The sequence below is a fragment of the Equus przewalskii genome, chromosome 4, assembly GCF_037783145.1.
Source record: "Equus przewalskii isolate Varuska chromosome 4, EquPr2, whole genome shotgun sequence".
NCBI classification, from domain to species: domain Eukaryota; kingdom Metazoa; phylum Chordata; class Mammalia; order Perissodactyla; family Equidae; genus Equus; species Equus przewalskii.
In genome coordinates, this window is record NC_091834.1 from 28,464,809 (window position 1) to 28,487,062 (window position 22,254).

The 22,254-nt window shown below is 34.4% G+C and overlaps 1 protein-coding gene across 3 annotated transcripts in view; it reads right to left on the reverse strand.

Annotated features, from left to right (window-relative positions):
* Positions 1–22,254, reverse strand: part of SEMA3A (semaphorin 3A) — a 450,731-nt gene that overhangs the window by 36,228 nt on the left and 392,249 nt on the right. For all 3 annotated transcript variants that reach the window (XM_008527521.2, XM_070617315.1, XM_070617316.1), the window contains 5 exons: positions 10,554–10,696; positions 8,418–8,532; positions 8,258–8,327; positions 5,728–5,872; positions 2,344–2,563 (listed from right to left, as the gene is read on the reverse strand). In XM_008527521.2, the coding sequence (XP_008525743.1) occupies positions 2,344–2,563; positions 5,728–5,872; positions 8,258–8,327; positions 8,418–8,532; positions 10,554–10,696 (693 nt within the window). The remainder of the gene's footprint in view (positions 1–2,343; positions 2,564–5,727; positions 5,873–8,257; positions 8,328–8,417; positions 8,533–10,553; positions 10,697–22,254) is intronic.

Consider the following 22,254-nt stretch of genomic DNA (forward strand, 5'->3'; position numbering starts at 1 on the left):
TAAAGACAGCTCAATGACCACTAAGTGATGCATGACAATAACCTGATTTCTCAAAATCAACACCTTGGATTACTTATTACAGTGGTTTTTCAATAACTGGTTAATCAATTTTGGTTAACATATTAGTTTGATTAATATATTGGTTAATCAATTTTAGAGTACTAAGTAAATGTAAAATTCAGAAGCATGAATCAAAAACAATATATTTTATAGAGATTTCAAGCATTATTTATTCTAATTTTCATTTTTAAAAGAAACAAATTGTTCTAATGACAAGAGCTGTCAATTTTACTCAAAGTTGGGTTAGGAAGATTTTAATTTTCTACTATTCACAGCACGTTCCTCTTCCTTGACTGAATGAAGAACAGGGCCTTACTCAAGGTTCTAGTTCTGATTAGCTGATCAATTATTTTTAGCTTCAACTGGCTCATTTTAATCAAGTTTAACAGACTAATTATTTGAGAAGAACATCTTGCCAGTAAAGAATAAGTTATACTAGGAAAATGATTCAATATATTTATATCATTGGTAAGCATTTTCAGGGGATCAATATGATGTACTATGTGAGATCCAGAGAGGTTGCTAGTATATCCCCTATAAAGTAAAAAGAAAACAAAACTCTCTTTTAAGAAGATCCTTCTGTGTTTACAGGACCTTAGACTACTCATAACACCGAAGATTAAAGGTAAATTAGGTTAATCTACTCAGTGCCTCTGATCGGTCTCCTGTGTCCAAACATAACTTTATCTGTGTTCCAGGTCAAGTTTTACCGAGTAGTATTTCAAAAAATTTCACACAAATTGAATGAGGTTAGTCAACTAGGATCAATATACTATGATGTGCAACTTAGTTAAAAGATAAAATTACTGTAATCAATTTACTTTGCTGACAGATGACCCTGGTCTGTGCTGACTGATAGCCATCCACATCATCAGACATTCAACATGCTCATGAAACTGTTTCCTTTAAAGACAGCTTGTGTCCAAAAGGAATTAAAAACTCATGCTTGGGTTTCTTTGGTCAAAGAGCCAGAAGCAAGCTTTTGTTGCGTTGACAGTAAGTGAGGGAATTCTCAATATGTTTAGGCCAGAAGTGAAAAAAAAGACAAGTGTGACATTATTTAACAAACTTAATGACTCTGTAGAGAGACGTAATTATAATCTGATATTAAATGATAAGCTAATATTAATATTAATAGGATAAATCCTATTATCTTATCATTTCTAAAGATATTTATAACCAAAAGTTGATACTTGCAATTCATTGACTTTTATTGAACTCTGAGTTTCATTGGGATTCTTTTATTTGCTAGAGAAACTCTCATTCACAAAAGTAGACTAAAAGGTATTGCTCAGAACCTGACACCGTTATATCTGACAACATAAGTATTTCACTATAAAACTTTGTCTTTAAAGCACTTACTGCACAGTTGCCATTCCCCTGTAGTTAATGCAGTCTTTTTTCTCTGTTTCTCACCAAGGGAAAATAAATGTTATTATACAAAGTTTTCAGTGGAGCACTCACTCTGTTTCCCATTGATTTATGTCAGTTAACAACGTTAATAGAGACTAGGAATTTATTACCTTGGACTCTGACCCGAAGTAGCAAGTTTCAGATTTGTAATCAGTACATTCAAAATAGTATTATTAAAAAGAGTAGGGGGAAAATAAAATAATAAGCCACAATAGTAATGGAATTTGTTCTGAAAATATACCTGCAAAAAGTTTGTTTCTAACCATGGAATTAATAAAAATATGTTGTTAATTTCTATAGAAATGGATCTAAAATGTATCTGATGATTCCTTAGGTTCATTTTTTTTTGTTTTTTCTGATGAAGTTTTGTTTTGTTTTGTTTTTTCTTATCGTCTGGCAAAAACACTGAACAAATTTTGTTGCCAAAATTTATTTTTTAGAAGATTTGCACTCTATGCTAATTTTAAAGTTCAGATCATTTTGCAGCAATATATTCTGGAATCGTTATTGAATGTCTTGGGAATTTTAGACCTGCCTTGAGCAGTAGACCTTTGTTTTAAAAAGCCCTGGGCCAGAAAAGATTTATGATTCAATTACAGAATAACATTGATTGTTCACCTAATCATTAGCTTTGCCTGGTTACATTTATCAACTTTGATTGAAAAGGAAATTCTATTTAAATTAATACATGTCAACTTGCCTAGAAAGATAACACATTGTAATGGTATAATGTTCAGGTTTTTTGTCATTTATTACAGGTTAACTATACCTTGAGAGTGACTATATAAACTTCCCTCAGTTCTTAGTAGACTTAATCAGTTAAACGCAATATGCTGGAAGAAAACTTCGAGCTGAAGTTAAAACATTTACCTGTTCCAATAAACATGACATCATACTGGCCATCTTCTGCATCCACTCGATCGACTACAATTTGTGTAAACTGATAATTTACATCCGTTTTGATCATTATTGGACGATTATTAATAGGAAACACTGGATTGTACATGGCTGGATGACTTCTTGCAAACGTTATAACATCATCAGGGAGGTCTTTTGTAGAGTCAAACCCACCAAATGTTTTACTGGGACACTGTTAAGATAAAGAGAAGAATACTTTTTGTCTAAAATATAATAAATAGGATTATAAATTATATAAAAACATATGACTTCAGTGGTCCAGGAATCTAAACCTGTGATCATTTTTTTAAAGTTAAGTAACCGATAAACTAAAAAATAATGTTGCTTAAATTAGTAGATGTAATATATAGCATATATTTCTTAAATATATCTTGTCTCAATGGGATTTAGTCATGTCACCATTTCTTATAAAAACTGCAAATACATCTAATGAATTCAGTGTACAGTAGGAGTCTGATGCCCCTATTAGTGGCAAAACCTTATATTTTATTTGTGTGATAGATGAAGTGTTTGAAATACCAAAGGGAATATGTTACAACTAAATGCAATTAATCATTAGGTTGGAGGAACTCAGAATAATTTTATTGGATACGTATCATTTTTTCCTACGGCATCATGCTAAAACACAAATGCTCTTTCCAAACTAAAAGACAATGCAAATTATTCTATGTTGCTTTGTTTCTAACGTAACCCTGAAAAAGTACCACAAAAAGTAACAAAAGTACAATCTCTTTAATAATTAAAGTAATTTTAGGGATAAGGAGAGGTATTATTCAAAGTGTTTAACAACATGCACGGCACAGAAACTGACCAATCAGAATGGACCAAGAAGAACAGATGATGGCTACAGAGAGCCAGAAAGGATGCACTGGTGTATAGTGTCATAATATCAGTTCTGGATATAAACGCTCCACATAAGGCAATAAAACAAAAATGGAAAATTCAAATTTCACCGTCTTGTTTCACTGCATTTAATTATGTGGTACAAGTATTCAGAGTACAATATCATCATTCTCTTTCTTTTTGTCTTACACTTAAGTGATCTCTGCCATTTAATGTAAGAGCTTGAGAGCTGAAATGTAATTGAGAGGTTCTTGATCTTACAAGAGGCTTAGAAGGAGAAATCAATTGTCTTTGCTATTACCTTGATATAGATTATTAATAATTCATAAGAAGTGAAATAAGTAAACCAGTTTTGAAATGGAAAGAGTATCTACTTATGATTATATGTGTATGTATATGTATAATGTATATATATACACACAATAATACACTAATATAAAAGTTAAAGGAATTAAGGAATTACTTTTTAAGTAAATTATAAAATTACTTATTTAATGTTACAGAAATATCAAATATTTCTATAAATTCCTAAAATAAACAATAAAATATTTTTATGAAATTTAAAATTATGTTTTTGCTTTTCTACTACCATTTAAAAATAGCTCGCAAAAATTTAGAAATACGTGATTGAAAATTAAAGTGAGGGATTTATTTATTATAGATTTTTGTTACAATTTGTCTCATTCTCTTGCCTTACTCTCCTTTTATTTCTGTATCTAGAGCTGTAGATTTTTCTTTAAAATAAAGAAAATGCCATTCTACTGCCACATTGTTGGAAGGTCACTTAATATGCTTCTCTTCAGTAGGGTTGACGGAATGACACATTCTCGGCTGCCACTTTTGGGGATTAATGAACTCATCCCAAGTGAATTTTATTCATGGAGTTAGGTGTTATCTCCTCCTAGCAGCCCCTCTCTAACTCTAACTCCTAGATTAGGCAATACTTTCTGCCTTCTGCCTCTAGCATTTGGTGCCTATAGTTCATGTTATAACAACTCTCTATGAAGAGTAAGTGAGAACACACGCTCTGGAACCAAACTGCCTGGACTGAATCCTGGCTCCTCTCCTTGCCTCGGAGTCCCCATCTGTGAAATGCGAACAAAACCTGGACTATTAAGTGTAATATATATAAATAGGTATAAATTTCTTGGAACAAGTTCTGGCACACAATAATTTCTAATTTCTACTACTAATTCCAAATATATTGGACACATCTTTAGATCAAAAACTTTATAGCAAATATTAGCACAATATCTGGCACACTGAAGGAATTCCACCAAGTCTGTTGAAGTGAACCTAGAAAGAGTTGGTTTATATTTAGAATACACTCGCATTAATTAGTCACAGATATAAACAACTATAGCTATAAAAAACTGTCCACCAACAAAGTGAAAACAGTTTACCATTAGGAAATGGGATAAATACCTTAGACTTTTTATAAAACCCTTTTGACTTCATATAATCAAGAGATATTCCATGTTGTTCATTTATTTTTCTGAAAGTTAACTAAGGTTTTTTTTAACCTACAAGATCCATCAGCTAGAAGTAATAAAAGGTAAAATTCTCAATTTGCTCATAAATAAGTTTAGCAATACAGAAATAACAAGAATATTAAAAGCATCGTGTGTCTAATAAAATCATATAAGAACATAATGTACTTGAATTTAACAGAATAAAAAACCCTGAAGTTAAAGTAAAGTAATGGCTAAACTTCAAATGCAAGTTATATGAAATAATTTCCTTAAAGATTCTTAGGATTAGAAAATGTTCTACTTAAGTGGATCATTCTATCTAGATATTCTTTTACTTTTGACATCATCATATTGATGATGACTTCACTAATTTTCAACCATATTTAAGTCTTTTTCTTTTTTTCTCCCTACTTTAAATTAAAGATTCAAAGCTGGTTTTATTTTGATTTCTGTCCAATTTTTTTTAAGCTTGAATGTGTCCAGGGTTGCTGGAGGGAAAAGGAAAGGGCTGGTGAGAGTAGACAGTGTCTGTTAAAATATCTAGGCTCTGCTCTTGCTATGAGATTTTTTTGCATATCTTCTTTCACATATCAAGTAGTGAGGGGTCTGTCCCATTTCCGTGGGAAGATAACTTTTTTTCTCCTATTTAATGCGCAATCCTTGAGCCTTTGCTATGATTAGATAGAACAAGTCCAGGTGTATCTTAATTGTTTCAACTCTTTTGAAGGCCACTTTCACTACAATCCATGCAGAAAAGAAAATAAATAAGTCTGCTCATTCGCTTTCTATTTCTCAAAAACTCCGAGTATTAATAACAGATAAGCACTGAACACAAAGTCTGTACAAAGCATATTTTTAAATGTAGAATTCCATTGTATCACAGAAAACCCTTATCTTGCTTTCATTTATAGTCTTGGAATCGTTTTACATTACCTGTACTTAACATTTTTTTGGTAGCTACTTTTTTTTAAACCTTCAGCAAAAATTTCTGTTTTATATTTTAAACACCTAGGCCACTTACAGTTCCTGGCCGTGGGTAGGGGACTCTTCCTTGATAAGGCACCCACTGATAGTTGGGACCGTCCCTGTGAGCATACGGACCAAGGAACACCCTTCTCACGTCACTCATGCTATACATGCACACAGCTGACCCCTTGAAGATGTTACTGAAAAAAGAGACAGAGAACACAAACAGACTTTCAACTTTATACAATGGCATGAGAACTGTTGCTACTGGGTTTTTAAATTTCATATATCAATTATCAAAACATGAACATAAATTCTTAGCAATCTCAGACAGTTTTTGGGAATTTCTTTTTAGTTACATGTATATATTTTAACAATATACAAAAGAAAAATTATAATTTCTCAAAAGTAGAAGGCATGGATGAAACCATTTTTAGTATTCATAGACTATATACATTTATATCATATATAAACTTTGATAGGAAAAACATATATACATGATTGTCTAAAAAGTAATGTTTAGTTTTGATATCATATAGAAAGGAAAATATAAACTTTGGTAATATGTTAAGACTCAAACATCATTACTGAAACCAGGGAACTTTTAAGTAAGCAAGAATGTTGTAAGAAGTCATTTTATAAGCTGAAAGTAGTACAGAAAATGAATAGTCAATGTCAAATGATGTGTTACATTATATTAAATTCCAAAACCACCAAAAGTATTAGATCAAGTAACAGAGTTTGATTTGTATGAAGGCATTTAAAATCATTTCTTCCCAAAGCAGAAAATGGTTTTACATTAGTACCTATTACACCCTAGTCAAAGTGGAGTATTATGGCAATTATCCCCAGTATTTTACTAGACAAAATCAGGTAACTGAACAAACTGGAAGTTTGCCATGAGTTGCCACGATTTTCCGTTTTATTTTGCTTACATAAACACTGCTTGAGGGATGTATTTACACAAAGATATAAAACAGTTGTACACATTTAAAATATGGAATGCTTATCTTTTAACCGATCTCTCCTCATAGAAAATTCCATATAAATCAGACCAAATGAAAAACACGTGTTCATAAGAGTTTATTATCAGAAACTGCTGCATATAAACAGTGTCTGGTAGAGTGCAAGCCTCACGAGGGAAGAAACCATGCCTGGCTTCTTTTCTGTAAGATCAATTACATGTTGCACTTGACACACAGTAAATCTCAGTAAATATTTATAGAATTTAATAACAATACTTTCATAATAGAATAGCAAATTAACACATATTTGCTACATCATAGTTTGTAAGTTTTGTATGTACCTTTTCATTGTTATATAATTTGCTTTTTTCTTGATAAAATCAGCTATCATTGAAAGACTTTATCATGACTCGGCTGTGAAGACTAACTTGTAGACTTCCGCCTCACTGAAGGAGAGGGGTAAAATTATTCTACCCATTAAGCCAGTGATTCTTAAAGTGCGGTCCCTAGATCAACAGCATGGGCATCACCTGGGGATTTGTTAGAAATACAAGTTCTTAGGCCCCATCCCATTCCTACTGAATCAGGAGCTCTGGGGGTAGGGACTAACAATCTGTATTTTGACATGCTCTCTAGGTGATTCTGATGCGTTCTCAAGGCTGAGAACCACTGTCCTAAGCAATGAGGAAGCAGAAGAATCAGATTAAGGGTTATTTAATTTGAGCCCCTCACATTTTTTATTTTAGTTGTCATTTTGTTTTTATACCAAGGGGAGAAATATTTAGGTATGGGAAACTGCATATAGTTTTAGTAATATGGGTTTCTCAATTTCCACATGTTATTTTTAAAATTATTAAGTAAAAATGTCAATCAATTTGTAATGGCATTAATAAATACAGAACAGATCAGTGTTGGACATGCAGTTAATCTTTCTCTTTATACCATCACAGTCCATTGCAGAACTTTTCCTGACTTGATTCTAATTTACTTTTCTTGTGAACATTTTATCCTTATCCGACTGCATATCCCTATTTATATGCATGCAAATATATGTTCCTGTTAACAACTTCAGATAACATAAATTTTATATTGAATGTAATAGTCAGGAGATAATTGCTGCTTGATTGACAGCAAGGGCCTTCGGGGAGATGGGGAAAGGGGACAGGAGGAGTGGGAGGAGAGGGTGAAGAAAGACAGAAGGAGGGAAAGAGAGAGAGGGTGCGAGAGGAAGAGGAGGTGGAGAAGAAGGGAGAAGAGCCAGAGAAGAGGGAAAAGTCTTTCCACCCTTAGTTTATATCACTAAAAAGTCTTATCAAAACTCAGATCTGCATTTTTATAATACTCAACATTTCACTGAAATTTTTAAAGTCAAAGCTATACATAAATAGGACATGACATATGGTTTTCACCATTCTATTTATAGTGATGATATTCTTTGCTAAAATTCATTAAAAAATATTTAGGTCATAACTTATTTCAGCCACCCAAGAGTGCACAACTGCTCAAAGATTAAGTCAACATTGTTATTTCAAAAACATGTTTTCACAAATTGTGAATACTTGGAAAGCACGTAAAGGACATGAAGTTTCTATGACAGTAAGTCAGTAAAAAGTTGTTTACCTGGAAGTTGTAAACACTCCATATACAACTGGATTTTTTGGATCTTTAGAATTCATTAGGAATACATCCTCTGTTTGAAAACAAAATTGAGGAAAGTTGCATTTTTGATGGTTATGGCAAAGTCTGAACAAATATTCTCTGTACAACATCAGCTACTTACGCAATTCATCAAAATGAGTGTCAATGCCATTTGGACCCGGCACTGAGCAAATCAGACGAGATTTGAGGAATGTTGTCCATTTATTCACCAGACTTCTGTGCCCCCCAAAGTCATTCTGAAAGGAGGAAACACTGGTTTTAGAAACTGTGCATGGTAATGATGATTTCAAATATTTCTTTTATCTTCAAATCTTAAGACACATACAAAATACAATTACTCATTTTTCAAAATAAGGAATGAGGAATTGTAAATGACTAGATACAAGTAACTATGCTTTCTCATTGTATTGTTAAACATCTATTTACTCCAACTTTATTCCAGGGATGACTTACAATAAATGTCCCTTAGCATTAAAAAGTTATTTTACTTATTCCATTCTGTCATCACTCTGCAATGAATAATTATTACTCTCATGGTTGTTTTGGTTTGGCTTAAGTTTCTCCACCCTACATGTGCATTTCTTGAGATCTTACTTAAGTAGGTTGGTTCACAGTAGTGAACACATTAGCACACAGCAGGCACTTAATGAGTATTTACTGAGTGGAAGAATAAAACATTCCCTATAACTCACACTGAAAATACCTCCCAAATAAAAGCACGTTAGCAATGAATATTTTGTAAGCTTAAACAGGTGATACAATTCTAACTATACAAATAGCATGTTGAAAAAATATTAGCATAAACCTTAATAAAGGAATCTTACTCCAGAGAAAACATTTTGAAAATGTGTCCCCTCACTGAAAATGAAACTTAATTTTAACCTAATGTAGCAGTAAATTCTATTATGATGGTATATATTCACTGGTCACTTACAGTCTTTCAAAAATTTAAAAATATAATTTATGTGCATATATATGAAGGAATATAAATGTTACTTCAAAATTATAACAGCGATTTACATTTCGTTTTTATGATTTTATATACTATAAAGTTTTTTTAACCCTTGTAAGTAGTGCTTTTAAATATGATCTATATCTTGTGGAGAAAAGATTCTCATATATTTCACATATTATTTATATGTTTCCAGACAGTTAAAACTTTTGCATTTCTAGTAATTTACTATACTAGAAATAAATAATTAGATGGTAATCGGAGTAGAAAAGAGGATACCCCCCAAAAATAGAGATTTTTAAAATTTCATAATATTGTCTTAAAAAGAGAGAATTCCAGGGGCTGTCCAGGTGGCATGGCGTTTAAGTTTGTGTGCTCTGCTTTGCGGCCCGGGGTTCGCTGGTTCAGATCCCAGGCACGGATCTATGCACCCCTTATCAAACCATGCTGTGGGAGGCATCCCACGGATAAAATAAAAGAAGACGAGCACAGATGTCAGCTCAGAGCCAGTCTTCCTCAGCAAAAAAGAGGCTAACCTTCCTCAAAGAAAGAAAACCAGAAGAATTCCATTTTAAAACAATTACTGGATCTGACTTTGTGATTTTCCTGAGATGAAAGGTGCCTAATATATAATAACAGCTGGCTTTATTCATATTGCTTATACACTGCACTGTACAGTCTGGAGGGAAAGACGAGTACTGCTATCATATCTTCACACCAATACTAATTCATCTGTAAGAAATTATTGAGCAATTTTTTTCTACATAGCATTATAATGCAATATTACATCTGATTTTGTGCCACATAGTAAATGAATTACCTCACATAGATAAAGTTCAAAGCTTCAAAATTACATGTGTGTGTGCATGTCTGTGTACATAAGATGCTATGATCAATTTATAAAAATAAGCTTTAACGCTTTTCTCTCTTATATTAACACTTTAGTTATTCCAACAACAAAGTTTCATTCAAAATGTACACATTGTAGAAAACCTGTGCTAGGTCTGAGAATACAAAAAAGTATATTCTCCCAGGTGATATGAAAAGATTTTATTTCTCTAGAATTTCAAACTAAGATCATTTAACATGATTGTGAAATAATGCCTCACCTGCTCTACCTGCATGTTTAACTATGACGAGTTACTCATAAGCAACTATGCTTTCAATCATTTTTTATCACCTAAATATTTATAGTGATCATCAAGTTTTTTAGCCATGTTTTTCATTGTATTTGCACATAGGTGGAAAAGAAATAAAACTGTGACTGGACAATGATATTCTCTCAATTTTTTTTTTTTACCTCACCTTGCATATCTGACCTATTCTAGCGTGAGTGGCTTTTCCAGTGTGTTCTCCATCTATAGCATTTTCACGGAAGAAAAAATATACTTTGTCATCTTCAGGGTTGTCACTCTCTGGGATGAGGTGGGCACTAATGAACCTCGGATCTGAGAGACAAATTATAGCATACATATTAATTCAAGTTGGATAAATAATACCATCCATTACAGTCCATTTTCACTTTCTCTTAACTCCCATTTGACATATTTCAAGAACTAATCTTTCCTTAGTCCACTTTGTTCAGCACATGTGAACTATTCTTTATGCATTTTAAAGTATGTTACAAATCACATTATAGCTCAAAAAAATTCATGACTTTCTTTTTTGGATAGTTAGGAGTAGGTGCAGAAATCCTTAGTGTGATCACATAATGCAAATACATTACTGCATATTAAAATATTTTCCAAACTGTAAGTGCTATTAAATATTACTTATTGCCATCAACATTGTTATTCTTCCATTCAAGCATAAAATAGTTTAAATCAAACTACCAATTGTTCTATTCCAGTTTCCAGCAAAGACTGGGTGGGAGGGGAGAGATAAGATCCCCATAAAACGACAACAAAAACAAATCCTCTCTGTTGTTTCCCATCTAAGTAAATGACAATGTCATTGACTAGGTACTCAAGCCAAAAACCCTGGAGCCACCCTTGAGTCCTCTCTGTCTCTCACATCCCACGTTCTATCTATAGTACATTCCTATTCATCACCTTTCTTACCACGTCCTTTACTACTCAACTCTCCCAGACCACCATTGCCAACAATAGACCCTACTAGTCTTCGTGTTGCTACCTTACCAACTTCGGTCTATTTCTTCGCACGACAGCCAGAGTGAACCTCTGATATGTCACTTCCTTTCTAAACCCCCCTATATCTTTCCAAACCTCTCACAACAAAATATAAAATCCTCCTAGTGACCGGGAGCCATTTATGATCTGGTCCCTGCTACCTCACATGCCTTTTCTTCTACCTACCCTTTCTTCCCTAACTTACTGCTAGCCAGCCATATCAACCTCCTTCCTGTTCTCAGCCAAGAATTCCCAGTCCTACCTCAAATTTTTCCTCCCTATGTAACTTTGTGACCTCATATATCCTAAAGACTGAATTTCTACTTTTACTCAGGTCTTTGTTCAAATATTACATTAACAAAGAGATCTTTGTTGACTAACCTATTTAAAGCCCTGAAATCCTAACTCCTGGTCATTCTTTCTTTATTTTCATGCATTATTTTTCTTCCTAATATTATTAAACACCTGCTGTGATACATGTCTCTGTCTCTACCTAACCTTCATTTGCTTATTGTCTGTCTCCCTGCCCCCCGCAATGGAATATAAGTTCCTAGAGAAAAGAGACTTGGCATGTTTTATTTGATGCTTTGAGCCTAGAGCTTAAAACATAGTAAGCATTCAATGAATATCTGTGCAAAGAGGGAAGGAAAGAAAAAAGGAAAAAATGAGACAGCCTAGATTATGCAGAAGATATATTAGCGATGTTTAGAGCCCCACTTCAAAAAATACTGTTGTAAATACCTGGCTTGATATGGTTGTGGCTCATACTAACTATATAAAAATCTGTAATAGTTTCATGGCTTTAACATGTAATATACTAAGAAGCTGAGTTTGTCTCACTGAAAGCACTTAGGACGTTGCAGGTATTTAAATTCTTACAATAAGCTACCTCTACTCCCATGGTGTATTATGTTATCAAGTTAACAATGAAATGTACACACACAGGTCAGCGCCATACCTAAGAGACTAGGAAAGAGATCAGAACCCTGAAACTAGCTTTATCCATGTTATTGAGTCCTAATCTACACACCCGTGAACAATCATCATTATCATGTGTTCTGTGCTTGTAACCTTCTTTTAACATTTGCTCTGGGACCAAGCACTTAGTATTTTCACAGGGCTGTACTCTACTCTCCTTCTCAGGCAAATCATACAGGCTCTGTAAGTAAAGTAAAACATATGAAATATTACCTATTCACATTTAAAGTTCAGTGTGCCAGTGGAATAAGGGTAGGAGAATAATAATTTAAAAGTTGGAATTACTTAGTATTAGAATTTTTAAAAGATACATAAAATAATACATTATTTTAATCTTAATTGTTGCAAAGCTTATTTTTCTTCATAAATGTTTACTTGTTCATACATAAATATATTTGTGTGTATGTGTTTGTGTCATGATGAATGGTGAGCAGAATAATTAACGTGACATGGTAGGAATTACAGCGTGAAAAACCAAAGAATTATTACCACACTGACAAACTTAGGCTCCTATAAATGCAGCATATGTGTGTGTGCATGTGCATGCACACGCACATGTATAACACAAACATACATGTGAAAGGACTCAGCTCAGTCACTTGCAACTTTTGTGACCTTTGGCAAGACTCTTACTTCTCTGATCTCAGATGCGTAATTTTCAAATTTGGTTTATTTCAAATTCAGTTATTTTGATTTGGGTTCATTATAATCCAGAAACAAAATTCAAATGAAAAATCATACATTCTTCGACTTTACTACTGGAGCAATGGAGAGGTTGGTCTAATTTTACCCCCTAGTTAGTGTAGTTGTTCATATAAAACAGTTGAATAACTTAAAGAATGTCAAGTAATTAAATCCAACTATCTTTTATTTGATCACAAATGCACGCAAGACAATGTGGAGCAAACAAAATGAATAATATATATCCTTTGTTCTCAGAAAGCTACAATCTAGGAAAAGTGATGTTAGAAGCACAAAAATGACAATAAAGTGAACAATATTCTACATGTTCTCTTAACTTGGTGTGTGGGCATGAGAGAAGGTGTTATCAAACATCATGTCTCCCTCTCTGTTGTTGGAAGGGCCTTCAATCTTAGTCTCTCTTTTAATATCCGATACTACAGGCATGGAGGATTTTGTAGGTGAATTAACAGTTTGACATAGCTTCAGATGTAGCCCTAAAATAAAGTTCTATGTGGTAAATAAGTGCCAAATGTATTAAAATAGAAAAAGAGAATATCAAAGAAAAACAACGTCAATTTAATGCAACTTCTCTTCAAGAAATTTAGGTTATATCTAATACTTGGAAATACATTCATTCCTATTTCAAAATAAAATAGGTCTCTAGCTGATGTCTTGCAAAAATTTAAAAGGAGACATTCTTCTTTCCAACTTAGAAAATCTTCTCTTTTAACAAAACTTATGCTCACTAGTCATTTTCTGCTTCTTCAATCTCCAAAATTTTGTCCTCCCCTTCCTTCTTATATTTTGTCCTCTTACCCTTCTCTCTTATTTTGTCAGTCTATTCTTCCCCTCACTGGTGAACTCCCCTCTTTATCCAATCTGAACATCCTAATCATCTTCTTTATCATCCTAGAACCTCTTGGCCTTCTGAACCTTCACTGTACCTGTCTTACAAAGCCCCAGAACCCTTTTTCCCTTCTCCCCATACCTAAGCAAGGATGAAGAAAATTATATAATCATAGTAAATGGATGTGCTATAAATTTAAGCTATTTATCCTAAACAAGAATTGTAGTGTTCCTAAAGAATTATTTAGTGGCTCACCATAGATTTATTATTAGCAACTATTTAAAATCATTCTGATTGTTTTCACATCAACTAATGTACAAAATCTCACTTATTCTCCAAAGATGGACTTATTTACTATACTGATAAGACCAAGGCCATTTCGTAAGAACTCCCTCCTTTTCCTTCCTTCACTCCTCAATTTTTATTTTCTTCCTTTCTGGGGAAAAACTGACATCTCCTCATTTCTAAGTCTAAAGCTTCTCTCTATTTGTTCCCAACCCAATAATCTGCAGAATATTGCTCCAATAACAATCTCTATTCTTCACACAATCACTCACCATTTATATTTGCGTTATCAAATATTTCCTACTCTGTGCTCTGGATTGTGGAATATTACGGGATATTATGATGAAGTGTTGTCTGTCTACATGGTGCTTACGTCTGTGAGAGAATACTAGCAAACAAAGCAATTATTAAACTGCACAAAAAAAACCAAAAATAAAAGTTTGGAAAGAATGCAGTGGGAAATAAAAGGGAATTCCTAATTGTTAGGGATTAGGGATCAATTCCTGCCTTAAAGGAATTATGGAAAGTTTTTCTCAGAAGATGTTACATATAATTCAAGATCTGAAGAATAACCAAGAGTCTCCCAAGTAGAAGGAACACATGTGCGAGGTCACAGAAACAACAGAGAATGTTGTGCACACAGAGAGTGGTCACTATAGAGAGAGATGGTCCGAGATGATGACAGAAAGTTAAATGGAGGCCGGAATACAAAAGAAGTGTTGTTCAGGAGTTTATTATGCTATTGGTTACAAGAGAACCAGCGAAGTGCTATAAACCTAGTAACAACGTTATCAGATTTCTATTTTAAGAAAATCACTCTGGCTGCTGTAAAGAAAAAACTATAGTGAGGCCAGAATGAAGGCAGGAAGACCATTCTGGAGACTGGTGAAAAATGATGGTTATTTGGATCTGTATGATAGAGGGGACATATGCAGAGATTATATAAAAATAGAATTGATGGATTACGCTCATTGATAAGATGTTGAACGTAAACAGTAGTGAGAAAAATCATGGAAAAATTAAAGAAATGTCTGATTTAAACAATTGATTGCATAGGAATCATTTACTGAGATAGGGAACACTTGAGGAGGGATGGATACAAGAGCGAGGAAGGGAGATGAACTCAGTTTAGTGCATCTTTAGAGTGAAACACTTGTGAAGTTGTCCCACGAGACAAGAGCTCAGAAAAGAACTGAGGACTAGAGCTGAAGTTATTCGAAATGGAAATCAATGGAGTAATTAAGAAGGTACAGAGTAAAAAGAGAAAAGAGGCTAGTATCTAAAGCACTGAAAACAGTGTTGAAAAGTAGGAAGAAATCTAGCAACCAGGGAGTTGCAAAATGAAGGGAAGAAGGCATTCTTCCTTGGATTTTCAATCTTCCCCTTTCTAATGACTCTTTCTCTGTGTCCAATATTTATTTTTAAAATCTTTTTATCCTGCAAAAAAAAGAAAAGAAAAGAAAACCCTGCCACTGCCATTCTGTCCTGTAGAATCCCTTGTGATTTCTTGCATCCATTAAGCCACAGGACTTCAGAGAGCAACTGTACTCAGAACTCCCCGCCCTACTTAACACCTGCATCTCAACTTTTCACTATCTAGGTTTCGGCATCTTTCACCACTGATAATGTTCTACTGATAATCAACAGGAATTACCAAATCATCAAATAGAACTTGATACTCATTCTCCTTTGATTATCTTCGGCTATTGGTACAATAAAATATTCAATAATGCTGATTTTACTCTGAGCCAGTAACAAGGCTAAAAGTAGATACTACATCTGTCAATACATATACTTAAGATGGGCCCCAATTTTGGCTCCAAGCTTTCTAGCACAAGAGGAAAGAGGGAAACCTTGTCCGTTACATTAATCACAGTGTTTCTAATATAGAAAATAAACTAAGGGCAATCAGTGTCATCCACAAACTAACCTTGACTTATCTTTCCAGCAGAAGTGACCACTGCTGTCATTCTTTAATCCCTTGGTCAACCTGCTTATCGTTCTAGAAAACACCATATCCACTATCTTCATAGGCATGTAGTTCACATAACATGAAAGGAAGTTAGCTTCTTCCTCTTGGATAACATTTAATTCTTTTTCTTTTATCCTCATTTTCATATTTGTAATGACAGGCATTTGTCCTACAGTTTTCCCTCTCCTGCCTTCAGCTTCTATTCCTAACAAAATACTTCCCTTAGCACATTTTTAATCTGTCCCACTGCAACTACCCAAATGTAAGCCCTTTTTTCTTCTCTCTTGGCAGTCACATTCAATTTGTTTTCCTTGCCTCTGGCCTGACCTTCTCCAAACCATCTTGTACTGTGTATCACCTTTTAACACACAAACCATTCCCTGGCGCCTGGTACATATTCCTCAATTAGAATCCATAAAACTCTATTTTAATCACTTGTTTTCTTTCCCCTCTCTTCTTCTAAGCTGATCTCCCTACTTTTTCCTGACTATTTCTTTCTTTTTTTTTTCCTGCTTTTTCTCCCCAAAGCCCCCAAGTACATAGTTGCATATTTTAGTTGTGGGTCCTTCTAGTTGTGGCATATGGACGCCGCCTCAACGTGGCCTAATGAGCAGTGCCATGTCCGCGCCCAGGATCTGAACTGGCAAAACCCCCGGCCGAAAGCAAGGACTTAACCACTCGGTCACGGGCTGGCCCTTTCCTGACTATTTCTTCCAAGCTAAGTATAATTTTTGAAAGAAAGCATCTTTCCTAAATGAGTGAATGAATGAATTAATAAATGAATGAATCTCCTGAATTAAAATATCTTTCTTTTTTTAAAAGAAAGAATCACATTACCTTGCTTTTTGATAGAGTTTATTAATGTGTTTAGGATGAGTAGAACTCATCATAGGCTCAACAATGTTTAGGTTCCTGGTTAAAGAAATGCTTAGATATGCTTCTTTAAATTGCAACTATTTATAGGAGTTATTACACAACAGGAGGTTTTCAAAATGTTCTTCTGAAATTTTATGAATGTTCTTTTAACCTAGGAGAAGCATTTCCTTTATTGATTGCATCCTTTTGTGTTAGACAATTAATGAAGTAAAATTAATTATCTTTTTGCAACTTTTCAAAATCAAATTCCATCGATAAGATTAAAACAACAGAAAGCATGTTTCCCCATTTTATGAAGCTAAAAACAATGCATATGTTGGAGGTCAGAGATTACCATCGTCCTGAGAAAATACAAGCAATTCAATAGCTTGCCTTGTCATCAAAAACTCCCCAGGGAAAATTTCTACCAAAATTCATTCCGACTGACCTATTTTATTAGTTCTACTTAGGAATCTAAGAAAGTTCATGGTATTCACAAAGGAAGTTATTCTGCTTCCGGGTGCTCCCATCAAATGGCAAGCAGAAATGAAAAACTCAAACCCACTAGTTACTTTGTCTTTTTAAATTTGTGTTCTGCAACCCATTAAAGCAGAGAACGCCTATTTCCAATCTCCAGATACAAATTCTTGATTTCAGTGGGCCAAACCTAGTGAAACTAATGGACACACATATCCAGATCTTTTAATAATGTAAATAGTTACCACGCCCCTAGATACCTTTCCACAATGCAATGTTCTTTCACTCTATAAAGTTCACAAAATCCCGTGACACGGATTTAGCAAAATCTTTGAGCTTGTACAGTTTGAAAATATTTCTTGAGATGTGAAGCAGGAAGTCAATGTGTATGTACATTAAAAGCTGAACATCAAAAGAAAGTGGCAAAATCCATTTAAGCAGGATCAAAGTGCCTTAATCTCGCCATCACAAACCTGCAATGTAAACACTAGGAAAGGCGAATAGAGTTGGAAAGAACTCTCTCATCTGCATAGCTTAAGAGGTATGCCTTCGGGGAAGAAATTTTGTCTTTACAGGTACCGTGGTACTTTTGCAATGCCCTGATACATGGTAGAAGCTGAACAAATAATCACGTTTAATAATCTCGGGCCAATGCTATCAAGTGAAGCATGGAATCTTTAGTCATGACAATAGCAATAAATATTGAGTAAATACGCCTCTCTTTTCATTCCCCCTTTATCTCCTTTACCACCCCCTTGACATTCTTCCACACCTCATCCCACAGATGGCGTTTCTTGCAAAATTCACGTTTGGGCACCACCTGCCACGTGTAACAGTATCACTTTGTTGAAATATTTTTAGCAGCTGCAAATTAAACTGTCTTTCAGGTGCAATCTCACACTTAATGTAAATGACACCTTGGCACAGGATGCTCGGCTGCCTTTATGATTCATTTGGCAGCTTGAGCTTATTTAAATAATGAACACATTTTGCTGCTCTCAGCATTAGGATCAATTTGAATCTCTAGTACAACCACATTTGACCAGCATTTAGCCGAACCTATCCCTTGCAGCAACAAGCCCCCAAAGAACAAGAACATACAAGTAAAACTGTAGAAATATTTTTTCTGAAAATGAATTAAATTTATAATTCCATTAATTAAGGCTTTGGAGTATCTATAAATTTAAAAGTTAGGACATATATTGCTTTTCTAGGACATAAATTATACACAGTTCATTTGTATGGTGGATGGAATTAAAGATTATAAACTCTCTCATGCAACTACTGCAAGGACTAGTTAGTGTTTCATACCATGAAACACTCATTCAGTCCTCTCGTAAAGCATGTCAGGAGGTTCCCCAGCAGAATCGGAGAAGCACAAACCCACTGCAGGAAAACAACCCAAATTGCCACCTAGGAGAGCATAAGGAAGGCTTGAAAATTTATATAGTTCACCGAATGTACATACACATTCTTATTTTCTTCACTTGAACAGGAATTCCACCGACATTATGACTATTCATGAAGGAAAATCCCTACTATATACATACCTTCAATTACCAACATAAAAAGAAACAAATTCTTCTTTCACCATACATATACAAAAACTGTTCTGTGATAGGAGTCAGAGAAAACTGCGTAGAAACCAGGCTTCTCCCACTCACTAAATTTGTAACTTCAAAAAATTAATTCATGTCAACCAGCCTCAGGTTTCCTATCTCTCAGAAAGCACCTATCTTTGAGGAGTGCTGGGAGAATTACTTTAGAGAATGTATATACATCTATGTCTACACACATATGTCTGTCAGTCTGTCTATCTATCTACCTACCTATCCATCTACTTACCTATATCATAGGCCTTCAAAATTACTAGCTGTTATTATTTTATAACACTGTTTATAAAACTTTGAGAAATATCCTTTATAAATATATGTTTTAGATTGCTAATGAGAGAAGTTGAATCAGAAGTCAGCTGATAAGGAAGCTATATACCTGTTAAAGACAACTGAGTATGCAAACTGTATTTAAACTGTAAAACTTTATTTTTACAATTTTTAAAAATATTTCCAATATCACAGCTTCAGGGTTCAAAATATATACAAGCTAACTAGCAGGGAAATTGGTGATGAGGAAAAATCATCAGCAGATGATGGCCAGCATACCAGGATGGCCGCCATAGTGACTGGTTTCTTTTCCTTTTAGCTTTGCCATAACACAAGGGATAAAAAAAAGCCCCAAAGAATCAAAAGACCGTGAATGGGAACTTCTAGTATATTGGGAATGCAGGGAATGTAGCATAAGGTCGTCTCACATTCTTAGCTAACAGCCTAAGCAGAATGGATATATCATTTTTTGGCTGTGGAATAGAAAAACCTCTGGCTGCCAAGGAACAGGCCTGGAAAAACTTTTGATGCTTAGCTGGCTGGGAAACTATGAACTGCCCCTGGGATAGCTTAACCCCAAGAAAGGTTCAAGATGAGTCACATCAGGAAGAAGAGAAGGGCTGACTAGGACGGAAGATTAGGAAGAATGTCAAGTGAAAATTATAGGTACTATTTACTGTGCCCCTTTCTAGTGCTTTTTACACATTCTTCTAATCCACACTCTTCCCAGAATGAAACCCTGACATTAAGACACCAGCAAATAGCCAAAGAGCAAGCTAGTTCTGGCAAAGCCAGGACATGAGCAAGAGCTGAGTTGTCTCTACTATATCATGTGGCATCAAGTATTAACACCTATGTATTTTTCAATATGTCTCTAAGTTGCATATCCTTATACACTATTTGGCTATTTTGATTACTATTTTAATAGAGAGAGTTTTTAATATCAATAAGAGAATAGTGGAAACGCTTGCTGCTTTATAACACAACAAAATAAGTCTATTTGAACTAAATGGTTATAACACAAACAAACTTTCCACAGCTTTTCTAAGTTGAAAACTAATTACTGAAGAGGAAGTGAAAAGCCTTTGGGATACTGGACCTACAAGAAGTGATCACAGACATCACTGTGGAGTGTGGTGCCTCCAACTCTACATGTCAAACTAAATTAATTACCTTAGAGTTTCCCTTATTCAATCCTGCAGTTAAAGAGAAAATGTTTTTCCACTTTTATCTTTTCAGTTTCATCTCCCACGTCTATTTAGTTGTCATTTCCTACCAATTCTACCCTTAATATGTTTTTTAAGCGTATTTTGTTCCTTACTTCTTTTGTCCTCATTAAGGCTCTCTCATCTCTCTCCTAAAGTACTTGTCTGTCTTAAGAGACCCACTTGTCTCAAATCATTCTTCCTAATAAACACTTCACCGTTTTGCCAGTGTGTATTTCTAAATATACACTCAGTTTTACTGATGGTTTTCCATCAGCTAAACAATTAAACTCAGACTCTTTAAAAAGTATTCAAGGTCTTCACTACTCAGCCTTAATATATAATTCTAGGCTCACCTCCCACTGCATTTCCCCCTGTACCCTCCTCTATCTTATCCCTCTGGATTCCCAGAACTTTCATTCTTTACTTATGCAAATCCTCGATGAAGAATCATGCCAATTTTCCAAGACTTTTTTCAAATACCTTCCAAAATACCTTCTTTAAATTCTTCAGGTGGAAATTTGTTTCCTGGGTTTCCAGAATATTTTGTTTAAATTTCAGTTGGAGTAGTTAGACCCTCCCACCTACCCTAGATTTTTCTTAGTGTGATATACTATGTTTCTTCATTAAGTTCTTTGGAGACAGGGTTTTCTCTTTCATCTTTGAATGCCCTCTACTTCTTAAGATACTATATTACATTTTAAGAGAGTTGCTAACTTGAAGTCAACTGAACACTATTCTATTTACATAATTGTCTTACGGTTTGTAAACTGCCTTTCACATAGATGATGGTCAACAAAAGACGAGCATCTTTTTGAAAAATAGGACTGGATGATAGAGGGCAGAAACAAAGAGCAAATCAAGAGCTCTCTCCTTCACATCAGATGTCCATAATAAAAGAGAAGGTCAAAATGAGTCAGAAACTAAAAAGAGCAGCAGCGACATTTTTCTCTATACTGACTTAGATAAAGACACATAGACTTAAAAGATTCAAAAGAAAGTTTTACTCTCAATCCTGGGGCTTGAATAGCTATATTCTTAGTCAAGCAAAACTAGGTGTGCTGCAATATTTATAGGTGTTTCCTTGTACTCTCTGTCAACAAATTAATTTATATGATGAGAGTACTCATCACCTTTGCAATATTTAAATTAGTATTGTATTTAATAACATTAGTAAGTACAAGTAAGACTATATGGCTATGTCTAAGCATTATGAGGTAATTAAAAATTATGTCAGCTGTTAAATAAAAGAATATAAAAAGGTAGAGAAAGGAAGGGTTGGCCCTGTGGCAGAGTGGTTCAGTTCGTCTGCTCTGCTTCTGATGCCCAGGGTTCACCAGTTTGGATCCCAGGCATGGACCTGTGTACCGCTTATCAAGCCATGCTGTGGCAGGCGTCCCACATATAAAATGGAGGAAGATGGGCACAGATGTTAGCTCAGGGCTAATCTTCCTAAAAAAAAAAAAAGGTAGAGAAAGGAAATACTCAAAAATATATTACTCAATGGTTTCTGCCTCTTTCCCTTTCCCATAAATTTTTTGGTTATCTTAATCAGTTTAACTCCCTGCTTCCCAGGCTATTCTTCTATGCCCAAGCAGAATTTTTGGCTGACTTTCGACCATGTTCATGTAGCATTGTATATTTAGCTCCTCAGAATAACTCACTGTCTCCATCATTTCCACATCTGCTCC